Source organism: Sceloporus occidentalis, unplaced genomic scaffold, assembly GCF_023333645.1.
Source record: "Sceloporus occidentalis isolate IW3139 unplaced genomic scaffold, rSceOcc1.0.p SCAF_5, whole genome shotgun sequence".
NCBI lineage: Eukaryota > Metazoa > Chordata > Lepidosauria > Squamata > Phrynosomatidae > Sceloporus > Sceloporus occidentalis.
In genome coordinates, this window is record NW_028316985.1 from 141,626,228 (window position 1) to 141,647,693 (window position 21,466).

Here is a 21,466-nt window from a genome sequence, read left to right on the forward strand (position 1 = left end):
ATAGCAATTAAAATGCTAGTAATACGTCTGGGGTTATTGAGGCCTGTTAACCTCTGCTTTTCAAAGAAAATGTGTTACTGAGATAGGATATTAAAAGAGCAATGACACTGCTTAAACATAACCATTTGTCTTATGCACAGTGCTACCAGTTAAAAGCCAGGTCGCTTTAATCCAATTATTGCTTGCCCCCTTTTCTAGAACTCAATAAACTTCTCCCAGGATACTGTCATCGCATTTTTAAGAAGCCATTTTGAAAGCATCTTCCTTGGTTTCCTGGTCCTTCCTTTGTAGATAAATGTCACTGGGTTTTATTGTTAACTGGAGCTAACAGCAATACCAGTGATAGAGACCAAGACAGAAGGACTAGGACAGTGATGGTGAACCTTTTAGAGGCCGAGTGCCCAAACTGCAACCCAGAACCCACTTATTTATTGCAAAATGCCATGTCCCTCTGGTTTTCTAGTAACAAACTCTGGCAAACCTGAGCTGGAGCGACGGCACATGTGCCCACAGAGAGGGCTCTGAGTGCCACCTCTGGCACGCATGCCATAGGTTCGCCATCACTGGACTAGGACAATGGTATTTGATATCCTCATATTCTGGAAATACATACACAGTTGTCATTGGAAACGGGCTGCCACTGCACAGACAGTGAGTTGCTTTTGAAGACCTACCCAGGTTACATGTACCATAAATAGACCTGTCATTACTAAGCTAGCTTGAAGGACCCTTGTTAGATGAAGAATCTTAAGTGACAAGTAGAGGTTTACAAGCTTTGCAAGATGAGTAGCATGGACTAATTAGATCAAAATTAATGATGTTATACAAAACTCATTGTGCAGGCACAGACATAAAACTAATTGGGGTCCTATTCATAATAAAAGTTTTATTTGCCACATTACATTCACATTACCGAAATGCTGGTTGTGTCCTTGTCTGTGGATGAATGGACTGGGGCTTGTATCACATAAATTATTAGAAGGAAAAGGTATTATTTTCCTCAACAAATAAAGCATTAGTGCCACATACAAAGTTCAGTTCTCCTCCACACTGACTTCTGGAGAAAGAGTCCATACATTCCTTATCAGACAAATTTTGTTTTAAAACTGTCATGGTATGGTAATGGAATAATGAATCTGTGACTGTGTGAATGTAGTGTAGTCCACTGGAGATCAGACATTACTAGATAAAGATATGGTGTGTTTTACATGACATTGAATATTTTAAAAACTGCATAAAAGCAGGAATGGGTGGGGAAAAGGAAGTGGCACCATTTCCAATTCAAACTATTGGCTGGATCACTGCCCAAGTCTCAAAAGACTTAGCATGTCAACAGAGCTTTAAAGCTGATGAAAAAATCCCAAGAGAGAGGGAAAGCTTGATGTTTAGTACTAAGAAACTATTATCTCTCTAGTGTTAGAAAAGGAAAACGACACTTAAGAGTATGAAGATGAATTAACATAGTCATTTGAAATGTACATTGTTTTAGTTTGGCAGAAGCCAAAAGACCTATGTGGGTCTTGGCCTACCAAAGCCCCTCATCAACTGCTACTGTGCAAAAATCAAGGACCATGGATTTTAAGCAAAAGAAATATAAGTATTAATAAAGCTTTTTTTTAAGCTAATTATTTTTGGGCTGGCCAGACTCTGCACCAGTTGAAGGGCAATTAGTTTAGAAAAGATTAATAATCCTAATAGTGGTATGTTCATTCAATTGTATTACCCAATTTAAATGATGGATAGTTATCTGATATGTGGTGTTATATTGCATGCTCCTCCATCCTCTTCCCCATTTCCTTTCTGGACAATTCCTCTCTTACATCATATTATTTGTATCCTTATGGGAACAGGCAGATACCAATTCAACATAATTTTAAATTAGTTCATTTTATAAAATGGGAGCTGTCCCATCATATTCCAGGAGCTGAGGTGTTCAGTACGAAAATGTGTTATAAGAATGTCAAACACATAAATGTAATAACGTCAGTGTAGTGACCAAGGAAAAATACAGCATGCCTGTCACCATATACAAATACACCATGTTCTGATGGGTAAGTGCACACTGACAACAATGCTGGAGAAATTCCCCATTTGGCCATGTGATGTCTCAATGTTCTGTAAGAAGGAGGGTAGTTACAGATAACAGCCACAGTGCTGCCACCTAGTGCTCAACTCTTGTTTTGTTTACAGTAGCTACACAACTTGCTGTTTCATTGGTACAGGAAAACTAAATTCTTGGCTATGGAAATTGTTAAGATCTTAAGCCAAATACATAACACAGCAACAAACATATCATAAAATGTTACTGACAGTCAATATATTTAATGTCTCTTATTCATACACCCCTTTCTTCCATCCAGAACAACATTATTATTTTATGAAAGTCTAATTAATTGAGTTAATTAGAAAATCTCACCTGTAAATGGGATATTCTGGATCCTTGCAGGATTGCTCAACCATGTCTCTTTGGGCCCAAAGGGTGAAGGCATACTTTCTGTGGATGGAGTGTCAGCTGAAAAATTTTCAAAGTCCTCTTCTTCTTCCACAGGAGAAATAGCATCAGGAATAAGCAATTTAAGTTCTACTAACCCTGTAGTGTTAGAATCCAATTCTTTAATGATGTTATCACATTGAGAAATAAAATCCTCATTTTCTGGGCTCAGCAATTTCACATTACCATTGTGATCTGCTTCTGTGGAAGACAATTTCAGTTCCAAGTCAGACTGTGGGCTTGTTTCAACAGTTCCTTCATGGATCTCAACTGATGTGGATTGAGTTACATTTTGATTTTTCACACTGCATTCTGATTGGGGATGTTTAAGGGTATCATTAATAAAGATTGGGTTATGTGTGTTCGGAGATTCTGATGTTAAAATTTCTTCTTTTGAGCTGTTCACTTCCTGTGCATCTTTCTGAGCACATAACCTATAAACCATGACATCATCTTGAAAGTCTGACTCCTCTATGTACGACCCTTTGATCAACATTATTGCATTTTTCTTCATCTCTTGAATGTGCTTTGGTGGCAAGGTAGGAGGTTGCGTGTCTACACTTTGTAAATGATCATCATGCTGAGGTGAACCCATATCTGATCCAGGAGATATCCCTGTATCATAGCTATCATCCCATTCTAGTTCTAGCTGCATCTTTTCCCCCAATTGAGCCACATGGGAGGAACCAGAGTTGCTAGGGGTTCTGTACTTAAGTCGGAAAATGGACTGATTTAGGTTTTTACCATCCTCTTCAGCAAGTGTTTGTATAAAGGTATATGGATCAGGATTTTCACCATCATATGGAGCAGACCAAATCTCACAATCTTTCATGCAGTGCAGTATAAGGGTTTGAGCATCCCAGAGGTACTGCAGGTAACTGATATCAACTGTTTTCCCATACTCAACAATACATTTGGAGTCAATAACACCTCCAGTTATGTACTCTTCAGGGGAACCTGAAATGAAATCATCACAATTAGAGCACTAAGTAATAATACAAACACACATTCAAAGATCACAGGAGTATTCTTTTAATTTAGAGCTTGGTTACAAGGTTATCCTTGATCTGTATCACCTTAATATGCAGAATTGTTAAATAGGAAGCACATTTATGAAAAAAGCTAGCTATGTGAATTTGGCCAAAGGAAAGAGATTGGCAACCACTGAAACCCCAGAGACTAGATAACTAAGCTTCTATTGTGTTGAGAATTCTCACAATTTATTTCGTCCTAGTGCTTCTTTGTGCTTTATATACACTGACACTGTCATTTATAATGCCATCTACAATGTCATCTTTATTTTTAATGTCAGTCCATAAAAGAAAATCTGTGTTTTTGTAGACTAGTCTAACAGTTTTCAAAATGGTAATGTAGACAGCAAGATCCAAAAGGTTAACAAACTGGAATTGTGCAAAACAATTATTTATACTGCAGCTACTATATTTACCCTGTGTCTTGTACCTTCTACACTTTAGACAGTATTTTTCAAAGCAGAGAGAGAGAGCACCATCTGTAGCTACTGGAGAGAAGTAGATGTCATATGCTGCAGTACTGAGGAAAAGTATCCTTAATACTGCACTTTCCACAAAGGTACATCAGTTTTTGTCTTTCTTAATTGGTCCAGGAAGATGATTAAACTTAAATTTCTTAAAAATAAATTTAATTGAATGAAGTCTATTCCATACCACCACTGAACTTTGCCTGCTATAAGTTTAAGGAAATACTTTTGCATTTTTTGACCTTACTAAACTTTAATGGCTCAAGGAGAATTTCTGGTTCAAAACCAAACAGCGCTAAGCAAGAACCTGAAAAACTTGTCTGAAGAGATGAAAAGTATCAAATAAATGTGAAAAAAGACAATTTGTCCATACTTAATAAACCTCTCTATGGTACAGAATATCCTTAATTTTTATGGAAAGCTCTGTAATATTTAGTAAAATAGTATACCTTGAACAAGAGGACCAATGAAATGTTTTCACTATGAAAAGAATCAGAGCTATATCCATCTGATGCAATTGTTAGCCACAAGCAATGAAGCAAAGAGGATTGGTCACTAAGAATCCAATCTCCACCCAATTTCCAATAAATTTGTTTAGCTGACCTATGACTGAGATCTCCTGAGGTATCTATGATGCACTTGATGGGGCGAAAAAGATAAAGTTTTGAACACATGGGTCAAATTGTATTGGTCTGCATGGATAACATTTATTTCCACAGGGAAAAGGCTGCAGGTTTGATCAGCATGGATAGGAGTTTTATTTACTGGTACCATTTATTTTGATTTCATTTCCTATATCTAGTTCTTAAAGTAAGTTCAAATCTATTTATCTCTTTGATTACTTTCAGAGAAATCCAAAAGGTCAGGTTAGACTGAAAGGGAAGCCTTTGCTCAAAGCTGCCTAAAGAGGTGAGTAGTAGAGCCTGGATATGAACTAAGGTTTCCTCATGAGGACCACTTGTTCACTGTGTACATCCTTTGTTCATTCTTGATGAAACATATGATGCTGATTATTAGAGTACTACGCAGAAGTAGGGAAACAGGCTCTTTGTCCCTCAGAGACCTATGAAAGGAGGAGGTATGGCATGAAGTTCCATGGTCACATTCCGAACACTATCATTAGAGAATAAGCAAAGGCAAAGACTGACTATACTGGATATTTAACAGACAACAGATGGAGCCAAAGTTTAAATAAATGATTCCCCAAGGGGCATCAACAGCTGCCTGACTGACCAAAGCAGGGATGAGAAGAACCACTTGTCATGTTTTATAGACAAAGATGGTGAAGTATCAAAAAGGCTTGAGATATGTCAATCTGTGAACATGGTGAGAAGAGGAACAAGAAGATATCCAACAAGGGATATATTTAACTATCTTTCATTCTTATTGGTGCCAAGGTGGTAAAAATGTAACAATAAAAATGTTGTATATATTTTTAATCTTGTATTTTTTTAAAAAAAAAGTTATTACAGTCTAAATTATAATTAAAACAATTTAAAACTCCAAAAACTTAATTAAAACAAAGAAAAGGAGCAGATATAATAAAAAGAATGAGGAGATTAAAAACATAGTTTTTTGTGGGTTTTTCAGGCTATGGGGCCATGTTCTAGAAGAGTTTCTTCCTGACGTTTCGCCAGCATCTGTGGCTGGCATCTTCAGAGAAAATGGTTAAGAACAGTTTGGCAAACAAACAAAAAAATAGTTTAGAGCTGGTGCCCATATTGTTGCAATGCTGGTGTTAACCATACCTCCATGAGGAGCAGTTTCTACAGAACAGAGGAAAAGGCAACTATCTATAGCCAACATTAATTTATTGAACAGGAGTCAATCTAAAACCTTCTTTCAACTTTACTGGCAATGGGAGCCAAACAGAGATGGCTAGGTTTTGTTGTTGTTATGTTCCTTCGAGGTAGCTCTGACTTATAGCAGGGTTTTCTTGACAAGATTTACTCAGAGGTTTGCCACTGACTTCCTCTTAGGCTACAATAGTGTGACTTGCCCAGAGTAACTCAGTGGGTTTCCATGGTTGAGGAGGGATTCAAACCTGGCCTCTCAGATTCATAGTCAATCACTGCAACACAGCTATGCTTTGGCAATATTTAAAATAATATACCAGTGATATTTCATACGTAAGCTCTCTTGACAGACATCATGTGTTGGATCAAAAGCTGCCTTCTTCTACAGAAGGTATTCTTTCATCATGGAAGCTTGGTTTACATTATGCATTATGCTCTATATTAGTGGTCCCCAAACTATGACCTTGTAGAGATTTTGGACTTCCGCTTTCAGAAGCCTCTGCCATGTTGGCCAATAGTCTGGGATTCTGGGAGCTGAAGTCCAAAATCCCTTAAAGAGCACAGTTTGAGGACCACTGCTCTACATGCTCTGAGTGACAAAATAGAAATTAAATTCAAAGACAATTTTACCTGCCCCATGTATGTTCTTTCTCCACAGGATATAATCTTTTTCTTGTCTTTCGAAAGTCAAAGTAATTCCACTACAGCAGCAAACTGGAGTCAAGGCAAGCAATCTAGCAGCAGATACAGAATACCAGTCTCGTTCTCTCACAGCCCATCTTTGGCTGAACATGATGTGATTACAGGGTATCAAGTACCTAAAACAACAGAGACTTTATTTAAGAAACTGCAATGATACCTTCAAATAAGGAGATTTTCTATCCCAGGGATGTGAAGAAGGTAGATTAGAAGCCACTGGTGTATTTTTGCTTCGCCACTAGTAGATTACCATGTGTTTCTGGTTCTCAACCGTTTAAAAGCAAATGTTTTTCGCCTCTGCCTCTTTCTGTGTTACACTGATGAGATGGGAGAAATTTGGATATGGGAAGTCTGGCAATAGATGTTAATGTGGGAAAGCACTATGATCTAAATGCTAATAATGAAATATATTCCTTGGTTGTGTATGTGCTCAACTCCTTGTTCCTTTATTCCCCAAGCATACCTCCCTGCAAGGCATTATTTTGCCCTGCACTCTGGTTGGTGGACATTTGGTCCTAGTAAAAAAAAAAAAGCAGATCCTACAAGTCCGAAGTTGGTCCATAATCAATGCCCAGAGTAAGAAGGTGAGCCCTCCCTCTAGTTTATCTGATACCACCTGGCATTAGAAGGAGAGAGGCAGGTCCAGCTTCATCAGGCCTAGCTCAGAGTAAGAAGGAGATCCCTCCCTCCAGTCCATCTGTCATGGTCCAAGCCTCAGCAGGAGAGATCTGCTGGACTTGATCCCCTTCCCCACTGCCATTCCCTTCTCCTCCTGTGTCATGTCTTTTTAGCCTGTACGTCTGAGGGCAGGGAAATGTCTAATCAACTAATTAATCTCTGGTCCTCATTCATTTCTATTAAAGTACACAAATGGGCCACAGTTGTATAATATGGCTAGTCCAATATAATATAATATGGCTTCAGTTTCTAGCCCCAGCCAAAGTAGACCAACTGAAACTTGCATTGAATGGTAAGTAAATATTTATGCAAATCTGATTGATTCACTGGGTTTACTTTATTTGGGACTAGCAGCTGGATCTAGGCCACTATGTCTATAAGATATGAAAAATACAACAAGGCAAAATTAAAGAATATTGGGCTGTAATGTGTACAGGAATACAACCTGAGAAATGCTATCAGATGCTAACATAAAAATACTAGCAGTGAACTAGTGAACATTTCATATTGTTGAAATTCATTTTAGTGAGATGTAATGTGATTTAAATTTAGTGGATTTTATATTTATCAAATGATATTTCTTGTATATACCTTTCTGGGGGCAGTGCAATTTGAAATGTGATTTTAAAATATTGTAAAAGAGAAGGGGAGAAACTGATTATGGTCTTGAACACTGAATTTCTCCCCACCCAAAGATAGCATGCAGTTTCCATGTTAAGGAGCAAGAAATGGGGTCCTCTATCTGAAAATAGTGAGGTTTATATTAATGAGTAATAGCACTCAGTGGTTTCAGCAGAGTTGCTTCCTATCAGGATATTCCATTGGCTGAACCTGGAATGCAAAGTACTGTATATATTCTATTAATTAGTTTCAGCCCTACACCTAAAATCACCAAATTACAAAAATTATAAAAGAGACTGATGATAGCCTTTAGGCTGCTGTTATGAATGCTACAAGGTTTATCTCTCTAAGTCACCACTTCTCCTTGATTAAGGAAAAATAAAGCTAGTTAATGAATCAAAAAGTTTGCTTATAGGCATGTGCCACAAGGAAGTGAACTGATTTGCTAGTTACTCAGGAATGCTTAATTAAGCCTGTTTTAAAGTCATAATAAAATAGCATATTCCAGTAACCAAGTTATAACTGGCTAGTAAAGTCACAAACATGAAAACAGTTCTTGTACTGCAAATTAACTATCAACAGCAGACTATTTAAATGCTGTGTAGTGGGGTGAAAAACACAGAACTGGGAAGCAAGAAATATATTTCTGGTTTTCCTTCCTACCTTTTCCCCCAAAAACAAGATATATAATTCTTTGTACAGAAGACTCTTCATGTATTTAGTCTAGATGAATGCAAATTCTTTCATGCATTTTGCTAAATTGGAGAGAATACTTTCATCCTAAAATGGTTTGTAATTTTTGAACACATTCCTTCTTCTTCCTTTCTTTACACTTCTTTCATTGATTGTGAATTCATAACAAAACAAATGTTTGTGATCTTCATCCATGACAGTGGATGTAGTTATTTCCCACCCACCAATACAAGGCATAAAGACAACAAAATGTAAAAACCAGCTAGAGGATATAAATAGCCAGCAAGAGGTTTGGACTACAGTGTAATGGAAGATTGTTTGGTTTTTACCTTAAAACTAGCTGGAGCATCACATCTTCACAATGCAAGCTGATAAGTGTTTTGAACAATGCCAAGGACACAACACAGAGCTGAGAAAAGATAAGTGCAGTCAGTTTCAACAGGATTAGGTACAACAGCTGGACAACATCTCTTGAAGAATTTTGGTTAGCATGCATAACAGCATGAATAAAACAAGATATTTATTTATTGTTGATTTATACAGTACCCCACTTTTTCCCATAGTGGCTAATATAGAGACAAAGTACAGATATTCACTAGCATTTATTGGGGAATGTTTTTAAGTGGCAATAGAAATAAACAGATTTCAGTTTACTCATATGCAGTTGTGTCATTCAACCAATTCAAACCAGTTCACTGAAACTGGCTGTTAAAATTATTAAAAGATGCAAAGGCTGGGTAGGATAAAATGGGAACCAGGAGTAGTGAAGAAGAGGAAAAGATAGAAAATGGAGCAGAGGAGGAAGATGCAGAGGAAAGAGGGTCAGACAAAGGAAATGAACAGATCCTTTGGAGCCATGGGGAGAGCCAGTAATGGGAACTGGTATGTGGCATCAATAGGGAGTGTGAGGAGTTCAAACTGCACCGGGTGACACCCCAGAAGTGGGGTGACACTGAGATGAGTGCGTACTGTTCTACTCATGAGTACAGTGGCTCGCAGCACACACCCCTCCTTGACATGCACCATTCTACTCAAGAGTAGAGAAGCACGTGGCAGAGAGGGAGAGTGTGCACACTCCCTACCCTACCATGTTCCATTGTACCCATGAGTAAAGTGGCAGTGAGGTGAGGAGCCATGCCCTTTGTCCTGCCCCCAAACCAGTGACACCCCAGGCAGTGATGCCAATGCTGGTAGCTAATTGTTCTGAATGAGACCAATGCTCAAATGGAATTATCCTGAAACTGTCAAAAATTATATAAGGATTTTTCATATTCATTTGGACAGATTTATTATGCAGCCACACATAAGCAGAACTCTGAGGAATGAAGTTTAACTCTATATCTGGAATATTCTGGTTATGTCTGATGGGCTTTAAAGAAAATAGTTCAGTTCTTGAAAACTGCAAAGAATTTTCTAATCTACTATCATCATATTTTTATCAATTAAATATGGCTCCCTAGAAACAGAAGAGGATTATGCTTTTAGAGAAAAATTAGTCTCACACTCAAACTTCTACAGCATGCTGACTATTATATATTCAGCTATATATTCAGACATATATTTAGAGGCCATTACATGGTAGGTGCTATTATTTTTCTAAAACTATTCTACATACAAAAAGATGGCTATGTTTCTATTACTCTCATCTTACCCGAAATGGAGTGTTTATGCGGCTTGTGAGTGTGTCCAGGATGTGCACATTTTCATGACGGTGGAGCAGGATGAACCGAAGGAAAATCTTGAGTAAAGCTGGCTCTGAAACACTCCTCAAGAAGAGATCCAAGTATGCTGTTGTAGTCATTACCTCTTCCACAGTCACCTAAAAATGATTACAGACCGTATGATCCTTGTTCTGTTTATACAGGCTGAACAACCTTTGCAATGATTCCATAATTAGCCTTCCCTCACACTGTGCCCTCCATATGTTTCAGACTGCATTTCCCATCAATCCCAGCTAATGTGGCCATCAGTAAGTGATCATGAGAGCTGAACCTGTAGGGCAGCAGGTTTTGGAAGACTAGAACACATAAATTAATAAGCACAGTGTGTTTATTTTAAAATATGCTGGCTAGGTCCACTGAAAAGAGCCACTAAGCATATTTTGTTGAGTTAAAAGTACAAGATACCACACTGAGGAGGAAAAGGTCAGCTCTCCATATCTCTGGATTCTGTATCCAAGGAGTGAACCAACCATGGTTGAAAAAAATGACAAAAAAAGACTTAATTTTGCAGTTTAATATAAGGGATGCCATTTTACTATGCCATTGTATATAACAGGACTTGAGGATCCAATGATTTTGGTATATGAAGTAGGTCCTGGAAAAAAACCTGAGTGGATACCAAGGACTTGCTGTACATACAGCCAGTCATCCCCTAAGTGATTTGTTACAAGCAGCTTCAGGAATGCTATCTATCTGATAATGAATTCTTGAACATTCCATTCAGTGTCTGGAACCTAATATTTGTTCCTTTTGTTTTTTCTCATCCTGCACCTGGTCTTTGAGCCACGGAGCTCTTTGTGCTCTCTGTATGAAACCTTAGAATATCTTTGGAATACTAGTAATCGGTGTTCATACATTGTATCTTCAGCTTCCTTCATCCTAGTGTACCTCCATCCTGAAAATAAACTTGACCACCTGATCACCTGATTGCCAAATCACCTGATTGCCATGTTGTGTCAAGATCCTGTGTACCCAGATGGAATGCTTTGTCAGCCCTACTAAAGTGCCCATCAAATTTCAGATCTTGGTACTGTGTGGGAAGGAAGGAACTTAGGTACAGATTTAGGTGGACACTGGGCTGTCTCAAGTGAGCACAAAATCTATGAATTCTATTGGGAATTCTCACAAGAATTCCTGTTGGTAAGGTTCTCTGTCTTAATGCATTTTTGTCCCAAACTGTTGTTGCTTCAGAATAATAACAGCTTACTATATTTTGATAATTTAGTCTATCAGCTCCACAAAAATAAACTATCAATGTATTTCTTTTTCTACTAAGTGTGCATATTAGTTTTATTAAAGAAAAATATATAAAAGCAAAGTCTCTATCTTTGCACTTGAAGTGGGTATGCTTATGCTAGTTATTTCCCAACTCAGAAGTAACTATTTCCACTCTGCTATGGTTTTCTGTAGGTGCATCACTCATTTGGGTAAAAGTATTCATAGATAACATCACTGGTTACACATGTTGCATGCACATATAAGAAGGATGTTCAGCAACAAATATCAGAACTGTTCTCTTCCAGTACTGAATTCTGTTATGAAACCACTATTGACCTAAAACCCAAATTTTGTTATTTGAGATTCAAAGAAAGTATCCACTGCAGATAACATAATTATTTTAAACAAATTTTCTTGCTACCTTTTTTTTTACTTTCCTTGTTTCCACACTGTCAAATATTTCTCATCAACTGGCGTTGATTCATGTAAATACACAGATTCCAACTAAGCAATCACAGACTGCCCATTTCTGATGTAAAAATCAAAAATCCACAAGCACAATCTACCATAAGAAAGTTCAAGGTTTTGCTTGCAGTATTCAAATCACTGGATTGTACTGACTTTTTGTCAACTGGGTGCTACACAAAGAGGCAACTAGAGATAGGCCTAGCTATAGAAATAAGCTAGATACGGCTAAAAAAGCACTAACAGCAAAGCCTAATTGAACCTTACTGGAGACAAAAATAATACTACTTCCAAAAGTAAGATAAAATGGCACACATGCTCATATAAAAAAGGCTCACATACCAATTACATCTCTGTCTTGGATGGTAGGTGTCTGTGCTTTTTTATAATAAAAGGAAGTGCATGTTACTTTGCTAATGCAATCTTTTAAAGCTCATTTATCAGTAGGTGCTTGATATTTTGGAACCAACCTTTGTGTTAAGCACTAAGAGTACAAAGTCAGCATTTTCAAAAATAGTTACACATGAGCTTAATAAGCTTAAAAGTACAAACACAAAAGCATATGGGTCTGCTCATATGAAAAGGAGAATGAACTATCTTTTGTTAACTGTTCTTTGGTAGATAAATGAAGAGTGTTTTTTTCCTCTAAAAAAGGCAGTCACTTACTAAGAGGATTTGGAAAGTATTTGCATAAATTGTAGATTATTTTTAAAGTTTCTGTGTCTTTTCATGTAACATGTTAGCTGCATATATGAGATATTTTGATATATTTTAAGCATTTTTAAGATTGTAATTAAAAGCAAAGAACTTTATTTACTTGTAACTTCATTCCAAACTAAATTGAATAGCCTCCTAACACTTTATAATTCTATACATGTTTCATATCAAATGATATTTAACTACCAGCCCACAGCTTTCATACATCACAAAAGTTAGTGCTCTCATCATAGTACAGCCATAGAGAATTTAGAAGAAATTTTAGTAGTTCAAAGACATATATTTTACCACAAACTATCAAAAATGACAATAGAAACATTTTCTTCCTTTTGATCTTATTCCCAAATTCAAAATATAGAACAAGTAAAGACATATTTAACTGGAAGGAGAAGGAGAGAAAGGAAGGGGAACAAAAACAGCTCATCAGTATCATTTTCAAATTTACAGAGCAAATATCTTCATCCTCTAGGGCCTGTGTTACAGATTTCTAAGTTTAAACCATTTCATTTTTTAGAAGTGAGGAAAAACTTCATGCATTCTGAAACACCTCATGTATTCTGTCTCTGCATGTACTAGATCTCTAGTCTTGGGCAATACATTATTTATGAGGATTGAGGGCCTGCTTCCTGAACAAACGTGCTTATAGTACAAACTTGATTCTGACAACAGTACTTACACATTTTTAAAACAGCAGAGAGAAAGAGCAAAGCAGTTCCTGGACTTAACACTTTCCTAGATTGCAATCCACAACAAAACACTTTGCTAGTTTGCAATCCACAAGACACCTTAGCTCATATGTGTATTAGAAATACCTACCTAATCCAAATTATTTTTAAAATATACAAATCTTTCAAAAACTTTAAATTGATCTATAAGATTTTGTTGATATACTAGGAATGCCAGGTCCAATGTTCCAAGGAGCTGAGTAATCTTGGCCCATCAAATCTACCTCTGTGTTTATTTACATGTCCTGTTGCTCATTCCTCTTTCCCTACATTTTTGACCCACAGAAAGCCAGGTAGGAGAGCTAGACATAAAGAAAACAAAAATAATGACCACAAAATAAATGCATCAATTCAACCTAGACAATGAAGAAACTGAAATAGTAAAAGAGTTCCCATACCTAGGATATGACCTTCACTGTTATGATAATTAATCAAGAACTTATATGGAACCAAGGTGTCATTCAATATAATCCATTAGTTGGGGCAACTTCTAAGAACCGAATGTATAAAGCTGCATTAGGCCACCTGCATGTACATAAAGAAGACTGCAGCATCCAAGAGTTTTCTTCCATGTACACATCATCCAATAAGAAGGTAAGAATGGAAGAAATGTTTAACATTGCAAAGAAAGCTGTCTTATATACACAACTGCTGTCATCCATTCTCATATGTATTTATACATATGTATATGTATATAAATACAATTGTAACTTTTTAAAAATGAAACAGTAGCTGCCTCACAAAAACTTTTGAAATGGAAATGCTTCAACCAGGGAAGAATTATTATTATTATCATTATTATTATTATTATTATTATTATTATTATTATTATTATTATTATTATTATGGTAGAAAAGCTGAATGTAAAATATGTTAGGCTTTTGTCACCACTGCTAACACAGCTATGGACTAATGGAAGAATACAAACGGAAACAAAGTAGACAGGAATAGTGTAACAACAAAAAATGATCAGCAGATGTAATGGGACAGTGGGAGTATTTAGAAATAGGGTGAATTCTCAGTTTTTATAACCCCAAGGTGTGGGGTGACCAAACGTCAGCGCACAGCTGTGACACACGTGTACAAAAGCTTCCTCTATATTTGGTGGAAAAGAGAGCTAGCCAAATTAATAACTCCACTGTATGACTTGGAAATTGTCAACACAATTAAAATGCTCCTCGTTCAAATGGAATAGATTCTGACCTGGCCACCTGCAATTCAGAAGAATTTGGACTGGTGGGGAGGGGGAGGGGAGGCTCAAACTCAGCTGAAAAGGGATTCACAGTTTTTGCCAGCATATCCATGAAGATAAGCATTATTGAACACGTAGGCATCAGTTTGCTTCACATGGATTCATATGTATTTGCATGGCTGCTCGTTTTTAGCAGACAGGGCAACCAGCTGAAGATTTGCACAAGAAACTGGAAGAATTAAGTACCAATGTGTACCTGCGAAAATCTGCAGCAATTTGCATAATATACTTACATGTAGACTAAACCTGAGTCTAGTGTCTTTCCCATACAGTTTAGTAACAGTAATCTCATTAACTTTCAGTCCTTGAATAGACCCTATGAAAAATATACAGCCCACACAGCATTTTAAGCCTTGTGTATTTCAACTCTCTCCACTTGAAATAAGTAGCATTCTCTCCATAGACTGGCCTGAGTAAACTGCACTAAAATGTAAGAGCATATGCCAAGTTCTGCTCCCTCTGATAAACTCAAATTCACTTGCTAGTCCCAAGTAGAATACACACATTAAATAATAATAATAATGATAATGATAATATTTATATATATTTCCCGCCTCTCCCTGTGGATCGAGGCAGGATTACAACCGATAAAATCAAACAATACAATTACACAACCCATACTACATAAAATAATCAATTAAAACATGCCAAGATGCAATACAATAATCAACAAAGCCAAATCATTGTCTGTTTCTGTACTGTTGAATCAGGTGTAAAAAATTCTATAAGATCCACTATAAAAGATCAGATGGATAGGCCCGGAAGAGATCCGTCTTAAGTGCCTTCTTAAAGGCTTCTAAGGTGGTGATGAGATGGCTTTCTTCTGGTAAGTTGTTCCAGAGTGTGGGGGCCGTGGCTGTGAACGTTTTACGGGAAGTTGTAATTAGTCTGGTCTTTGTATATTCCAATAAATTCTTCCCGGATGTTCTGAGAGTGCGGAGCGGATTGTGTAGGGAGAGGCATTCCCTCAAGTAACTTGGGCCCAAGCCATGTAGGGCTTTAAAGGTGATAACCAACATTTTGTATTGGGCCCGGAAGCTGGTCGGCAACCAGTGTAATGATTTTAATATTGGAGTAATATGGTCAGATCTAGATGTACCTGTGACCAATCTGGCTGCAGAATTTTGGATCAATTGAAGCTTCCAAACTTGGTACAAAGGTAGCCCCATGTAGAGCGCATTGAAGAAGTCTAGATGAGAGGTTACCAGTGCATGTACCACTGTTTCAAGGTCCCTCTTGGTCAGCTAGGGACGCAGTTGGTGTATCAACCGAAGTTGGTACCATGCACTCCTGGCCACCGCCTCCACCTGAGATGACAGCTGAAGAGACGAGTCCAGGAGCACTCCCAAACTGCAAACTTTGTCCTTTAGGGGAAGTGTGACCCTGTCCAGGACTGGTTGACAAATCTCCATCCCTGGACTAGGGGTACCTATCGCAAGCACCTCCGTTTTCTCTGGATTCACTTTGAGTTTGCTTTCCCTCATCCAGCCCATTACCGACTCAAGACAGGCATTTAGAGGAGAGATGCCATCCTTAGTCCCTGCAGCAGTTGGAGACATCGAGAAATAAATTTGGGTGTCATCAGAGTTACTGATAACACCTCGCCCCATGTCTTTGGATGATCTCGCCCAGTGGCTTCATGTAAATGTTAAACAGCATAGGAGACAGAATGGTGCCCTGGGGGACACCAGATGTCAGCTCTCTTTTACGAGAGCAGCTGTCTCCCAGCATCACCATCTGGAACCTGCCCGAGAGGTAGGAACAGAGCCACTGAAGTGCATTGCCCCCGATACCCAAGTCCCTCAGGAGTTCCAGAAGGATACCATGGTCAATGGTATCGAAGGCCACTGAGTTGTCCAAAAGCATGAGCAGAGTCACACTTCCCCTGTCCATGCTCAGACGGAGATCATCGACCAAGGTGACCATGGCAGTCTCAATGCCGTATCCCGCCCTGAAGCCGGTTTGAAATGGGTCTAGATAATCGGCTTCATCCAAGACAGCCTGGAATTGGAGGGCAACCACCCTCTCGATCAACTTGCCCAAGAATGGTAGTAGGGAGACCGGTCTATAGTTGTTTCTGATCAGGGGGTCTAGGGAGAGTTTTTTCAAAAGTGGTTTAACCACTGCTTGTTTAAGCTCAGATGGGAATATCCCCTCCCTGAGGGATGTGTTGATTATAGATTGGAGCTGCCCTGTTACTGCTTCCACTCCCTGGGCGGTCAACCAGGATGGGCAAGGATCAAGAGGGCACGTTGTCCTCCTTACACATCCAAGAAGCTTGTCCACTTCAATTTTAAAAGATGTACACTTACAGCGATTAATGCAGGAGATCTGGTATAGCTAGGACAGACAATTATTAGAGGATATGTCTGAGTGCATTGACTTAATCTATGTGATCAGAGCAATCATGACAACCACAGAAACAATACCAACAAAGCAGGCTTGCTTCCCCAGCTGGATTCATTTTTGCTCCTTCAAGGCTTAGGTGGCATTTGTGTGAACATGAGTGTTTTTTTATTTGCTTCATCTGATAATTTTTTCACTTGCACTACAAACTGCAGTTTGCCTGATGCACAAGAGGCACATCTTAATAAAACAGCATCTTAATAAAAATTAATAAAATAAAATGTTTATAAAACTGATGAAAAATAAGAATCACCTTAAACACACACACAAACATACCCAATGGCAAGAAGAAATGGTAATAAGCTCAGAGGGAACAGAGATTCAGTTGGTATAATGTTTATAGGACAAAAACCACATAGTGGTTTAAGTGTTAGACTATGACTCTAGAGACCAGGATTTGATTCCCAGCTCAGCCATGGAAACCCACAGTGACTATCCTAGGGCAAATCACATGCTCTCAGTCTCAGGAAAAGGCAATGGCAAAACCTCCTCTGAACAAATCATGCCAAGACAACCCTATGATAGATTCACATTAGAATCACCATAGGTCAGAAAGGACTTGAAGGCACACAACAACATTTTATAGAGATGCTGCTGCATTGTAAGAAAAGTAGTATGTCTTGTGTACTCTGACAGTTAGTGTAAATAAACAATACAGGAGACATTTTCCCCTCAGTTCTGAGTGAAAGAGAAGGGAGGTCTATGGGGAAAAGGTCCCAATGGTATGCCAGTTGCACCTTTTATGCTCTAGTAATTCTGATAATTTATTATTGTAATACAAGTCACAGGAGAGTAGACTTTGTTTTGAAGCTGTGATTGATACAGAAAAATGCTGCTTAACTTCTAGTAAACTTATCACCTCCTCTTCTACCTCACATGATTTTAGCAGCAGATAACCACTAACATGGACCAAGTGTGTGAGCTATTACTAAGTTTTCAAGCAGAATTTGAGGTGCTGGTCTCACATCTCTGAGAGTTGAGAAAGTTGCTTAGAGGTACTTCAAGACAGTAGTCACTTTAAGTGGCTTTATCCAAGGCAACATCTCATATGTAGATTATAGCCAAAACAGGGATATGAGACTCTACCATATGTGCCCATATTAAACTAGAAGCAGATTAATTTCAGACTACTCACTATACAAGTGGATAATTCTAGTTTCAGTTCCTTCAGCAGGCCAAACTGATGACCCTTTTCCTGGGCAAGGACCTCACCTCCTTAGAAAAATACATGCTTTACAAGAAGGATGCCCAGATTCAATCTCTGGCCTCTCCAGTGAAAAATATCAGCAAGCCAGTGATATGAAAGATCTCAACATGAAATGTAAGAGAGCTGTTGTCACTTGTCAGTGAGTATGGACTAGATCAGTGGTTCCCAAACTTTCGTCCTCCAGAAGGTTTAGTCTTCAGCTCCCAGAATTCCTGACTATTGGCCAAGTTGTCTTACAGTTGTAAACCGCTTAGAGACTGCTTAGACTGGTATGGAGTGGTATATAAATGAAGCTGCTATTGCTATTGCTACCACATTTGGCAAGCAACTGGCCAAGATGTTATAGCATTATAATGACCAATAAGTGATCATGACATTAAAAAAGAACAACAGGTATTTCAGTGCACAGAAGAAGAAGTTTATGATACCTTAGTATGCATTTATCTCTAGCAAGAGTTCAGACTTCAAAAGCCACTTAACATACAACAGTCCCAAAAAGTAAGGCAAGCTCTGATATAAATAGTCCTCTTGTAGGATGGAAACCACTGAAAATAACTGCAGCATAATTCAAGTTCTATGTAGCTATTAGAATCCATTTAGGTCCAACAAATGGAAAGAACAGTTAACTTTCCAGCAGAGGAACAACTACATTATGGCATATGCTTTGAGGAGAAATATTTTCTTTCATCAGTGTCCAAACAACATTGACACTGCTTGAATATGCCTTTACATCTTGCTTACAAAGTAAACAGTTCTGCAATAACCCCACCTAGAATGTACCAGTCTTTTCCAGAAATGATTCAGTAATGAGTACTGTAAAGTACTTACCAAAACCTGGATCTTGAAATATACTAAATCTGAATAATGTTTTGTCTATATTATGATGCCCCCTTAAACCAAAGGAGATCTATGCAGCATTTCAAACATTGAGTTTTGCATATTAGCAACAATATGCATGTAAATTTACATTTAATATATCTTCCAAGGGAGAAAACAGCTATCTGAAAGATCTACATAACCAATGAGATTACCAGAGACTGTTTATATTATTGTGGACAATGCCAGGAAATATAAATAAGGAAAGCAAATAAACATACACAGAAAGAAAACTGAAATCCAGTAATATTTTTATGGATCATTCTTCAATGGTAAAAAAATAGCAGTGGGTATGTAAGAAACATAAAACTCAATCACAGTTGTATTAGTCATGTACAATTACTCAGTACAGCATTTGTGTTATACCAGGAGGTTTTATTGGAAACATCCTCTTAGATTGTCTTAGTGGACACATTATAAGCTATGGGAACAAACAAAATAGTGAACACATCTTTAAGGGGGGAAATCAAAATGATAGACCCTGCGCTTTTATGTAATGTCTCCCCAAAATGAAGACTGAAAAAACTTTATAAAAATCATGGGATTAATTATTCATTTCACTGGTGGTCATCATCAATCTTCTCTCCCCTACACTTCTCTCCCTGTAAGACCTCCACGTTATTTGAAAACTGGCTATAACACCCCCTTAAATCTACTTTTTCTACTTCCCCAGAGCCAGTTTGAATATGCTCTGGGTGCACACTCATGTACAAAGCTTCTCTATTCAAATTAGTACACTGATAAGATACTCTACCATATTGGTAAGTAGAGGGAGTTAGTGCAGGAAAAAAAATTAGGTGAGGTCTAGACATGGCTGCTTTTCTCTTGTTTTATCCATTTTTTAAAAAAAATCACATATATGAGAGAGATAACTAGAGAACATTATCAATAGAGGACAAATCACTCAGCAATTACAAACGATTTTGCAAAAGAAAAGAGTATAGTGAAAAAAACTTCCTTATCTAGTTCAAGCAGAAACTATCAATCCCAAATGAAAAGATCGTCATGCATATGTCATGATGCTTAGAACTTGAACTTAGTATTTTAAGTACTGTTTCATATTTGAATTTATGAAACGAGTAAAAAGGAAGAACCAATTTTTTCATTTTTTAAATGTCTTCTGCTTGAATGTTTGGGTTTCAACCATATCTTTTATTTGTTTCTCAGATCCACTAGATGGTGCACTATAACCTTCTCTATAGGACATGTTGAAAGCTACAACATATAACATTGCTAAAAACTACCATGTGGTCGACATACATTTGGATTTCAAGGAAAAGAATCACTTGAGACTATCTCCCCTTTTAATTAAATCCAGCAATTAAACAATTTCTCTGTTGTAGTCTGCTTGCAATGTTATGCAATGAGCTATCAGTCCCATGAATTCAATGAGTCTTTATCGCAGGTAACTATGTACAGTATAGCTCTACATATGTTTAAAACATATGTTTATATCCTCAAAAACATACTAAGGGTGATGGTTCATTTGTTGTAGAGTCAGTAACTCTAGGCTACAGGACATCTGAAGATGTTAACACGTTCAGTAGAGGATAACAGAATTTACAAATTCTGAATGCATTACTACATACAGAATTTTTGTATGTACAGCACACTCTAGTCTGGGATCTGGAAATTCTTTGGTCATTTCATTCATTATTTCTCTTGCCAGAAATGAAATGATCACAAGTTTCATTGTAAAATGTGTTTTTGAACACTAGAATGCAGTCTCCTTCTTTCATCATACCCCTAGCTTCATACAAGAATCACTCATACATACTGTATGTACAAACTTCACACGTGAAAGTGCTCACTAGGAGTTCCCAGGGATATTGCTAATTAAAAAATATTTCTTCTTTCTGAATAACCATCTTGGTTTAGGAGGAGCAGGTGCCTCTACAAGTATTATTATTAATTAAACCTCATGTTTGATTAGCCCCAGAATTTAAAAAAGGGCTGGCCCAATCAGGATCAGAGCTTAGATGATGGCCATGCTGACAAGGGAAATTCTATGAGTTGTAGTCCCAAAAAATAACGTTTCCAGGTTCACATCAATATACCATGAAGCTCATTTTGAAGCTCTGGCACAGATGCCAATCACGTTTCTTATTGTACCTCTAACTTAGAAAAAATATATCCTGAAGGCAAGATTTGTGTTTCTTTCAAGTATGTATGTTGTTCAAAATACCTAAATATCTATCAATCTCTACAGATATACTAATATCTGTTTGGTTTGCATAACATGAACATTTAAAACACAAAGGTAGGTAGCAGGGGAAAAAGAGCTCAAGAGTAACAGACAGGTAAAGATAACAGGAGATGCTGAGAAATCCAAGGAAAAAAGGACCTTTTTGTCATATTAATAATTCTACTAATTATCTACATGGCAGGTTGTACAGAAAGCCT

General features: G+C 37.6%; 1 protein-coding gene across 2 annotated transcripts in view; it reads right to left on the reverse strand.

Annotated features, from left to right (window-relative positions):
* The window catches only part of FHIP1A (FHF complex subunit HOOK interacting protein 1A), a 99,411-nt gene that overhangs the window by 14,573 nt on the left and 63,372 nt on the right, over positions 1-21,466 (reverse strand). For both annotated transcript variants that reach the window (XM_089525686.1, XM_089525687.1), the window contains exons 6-9: positions 10,128-10,295; positions 8,806-8,885; positions 6,416-6,603; positions 2,417-3,448 (exon numbers count right to left, since the gene is read on the reverse strand). In XM_089525686.1, coding sequence (XP_089381812.1) covers positions 2,417-3,448; positions 6,416-6,603; positions 8,806-8,885; positions 10,128-10,295 — 1,468 coding nt within the window. The remainder of the gene's footprint in view (positions 1-2,416; positions 3,449-6,415; positions 6,604-8,805; positions 8,886-10,127; positions 10,296-21,466) is intronic.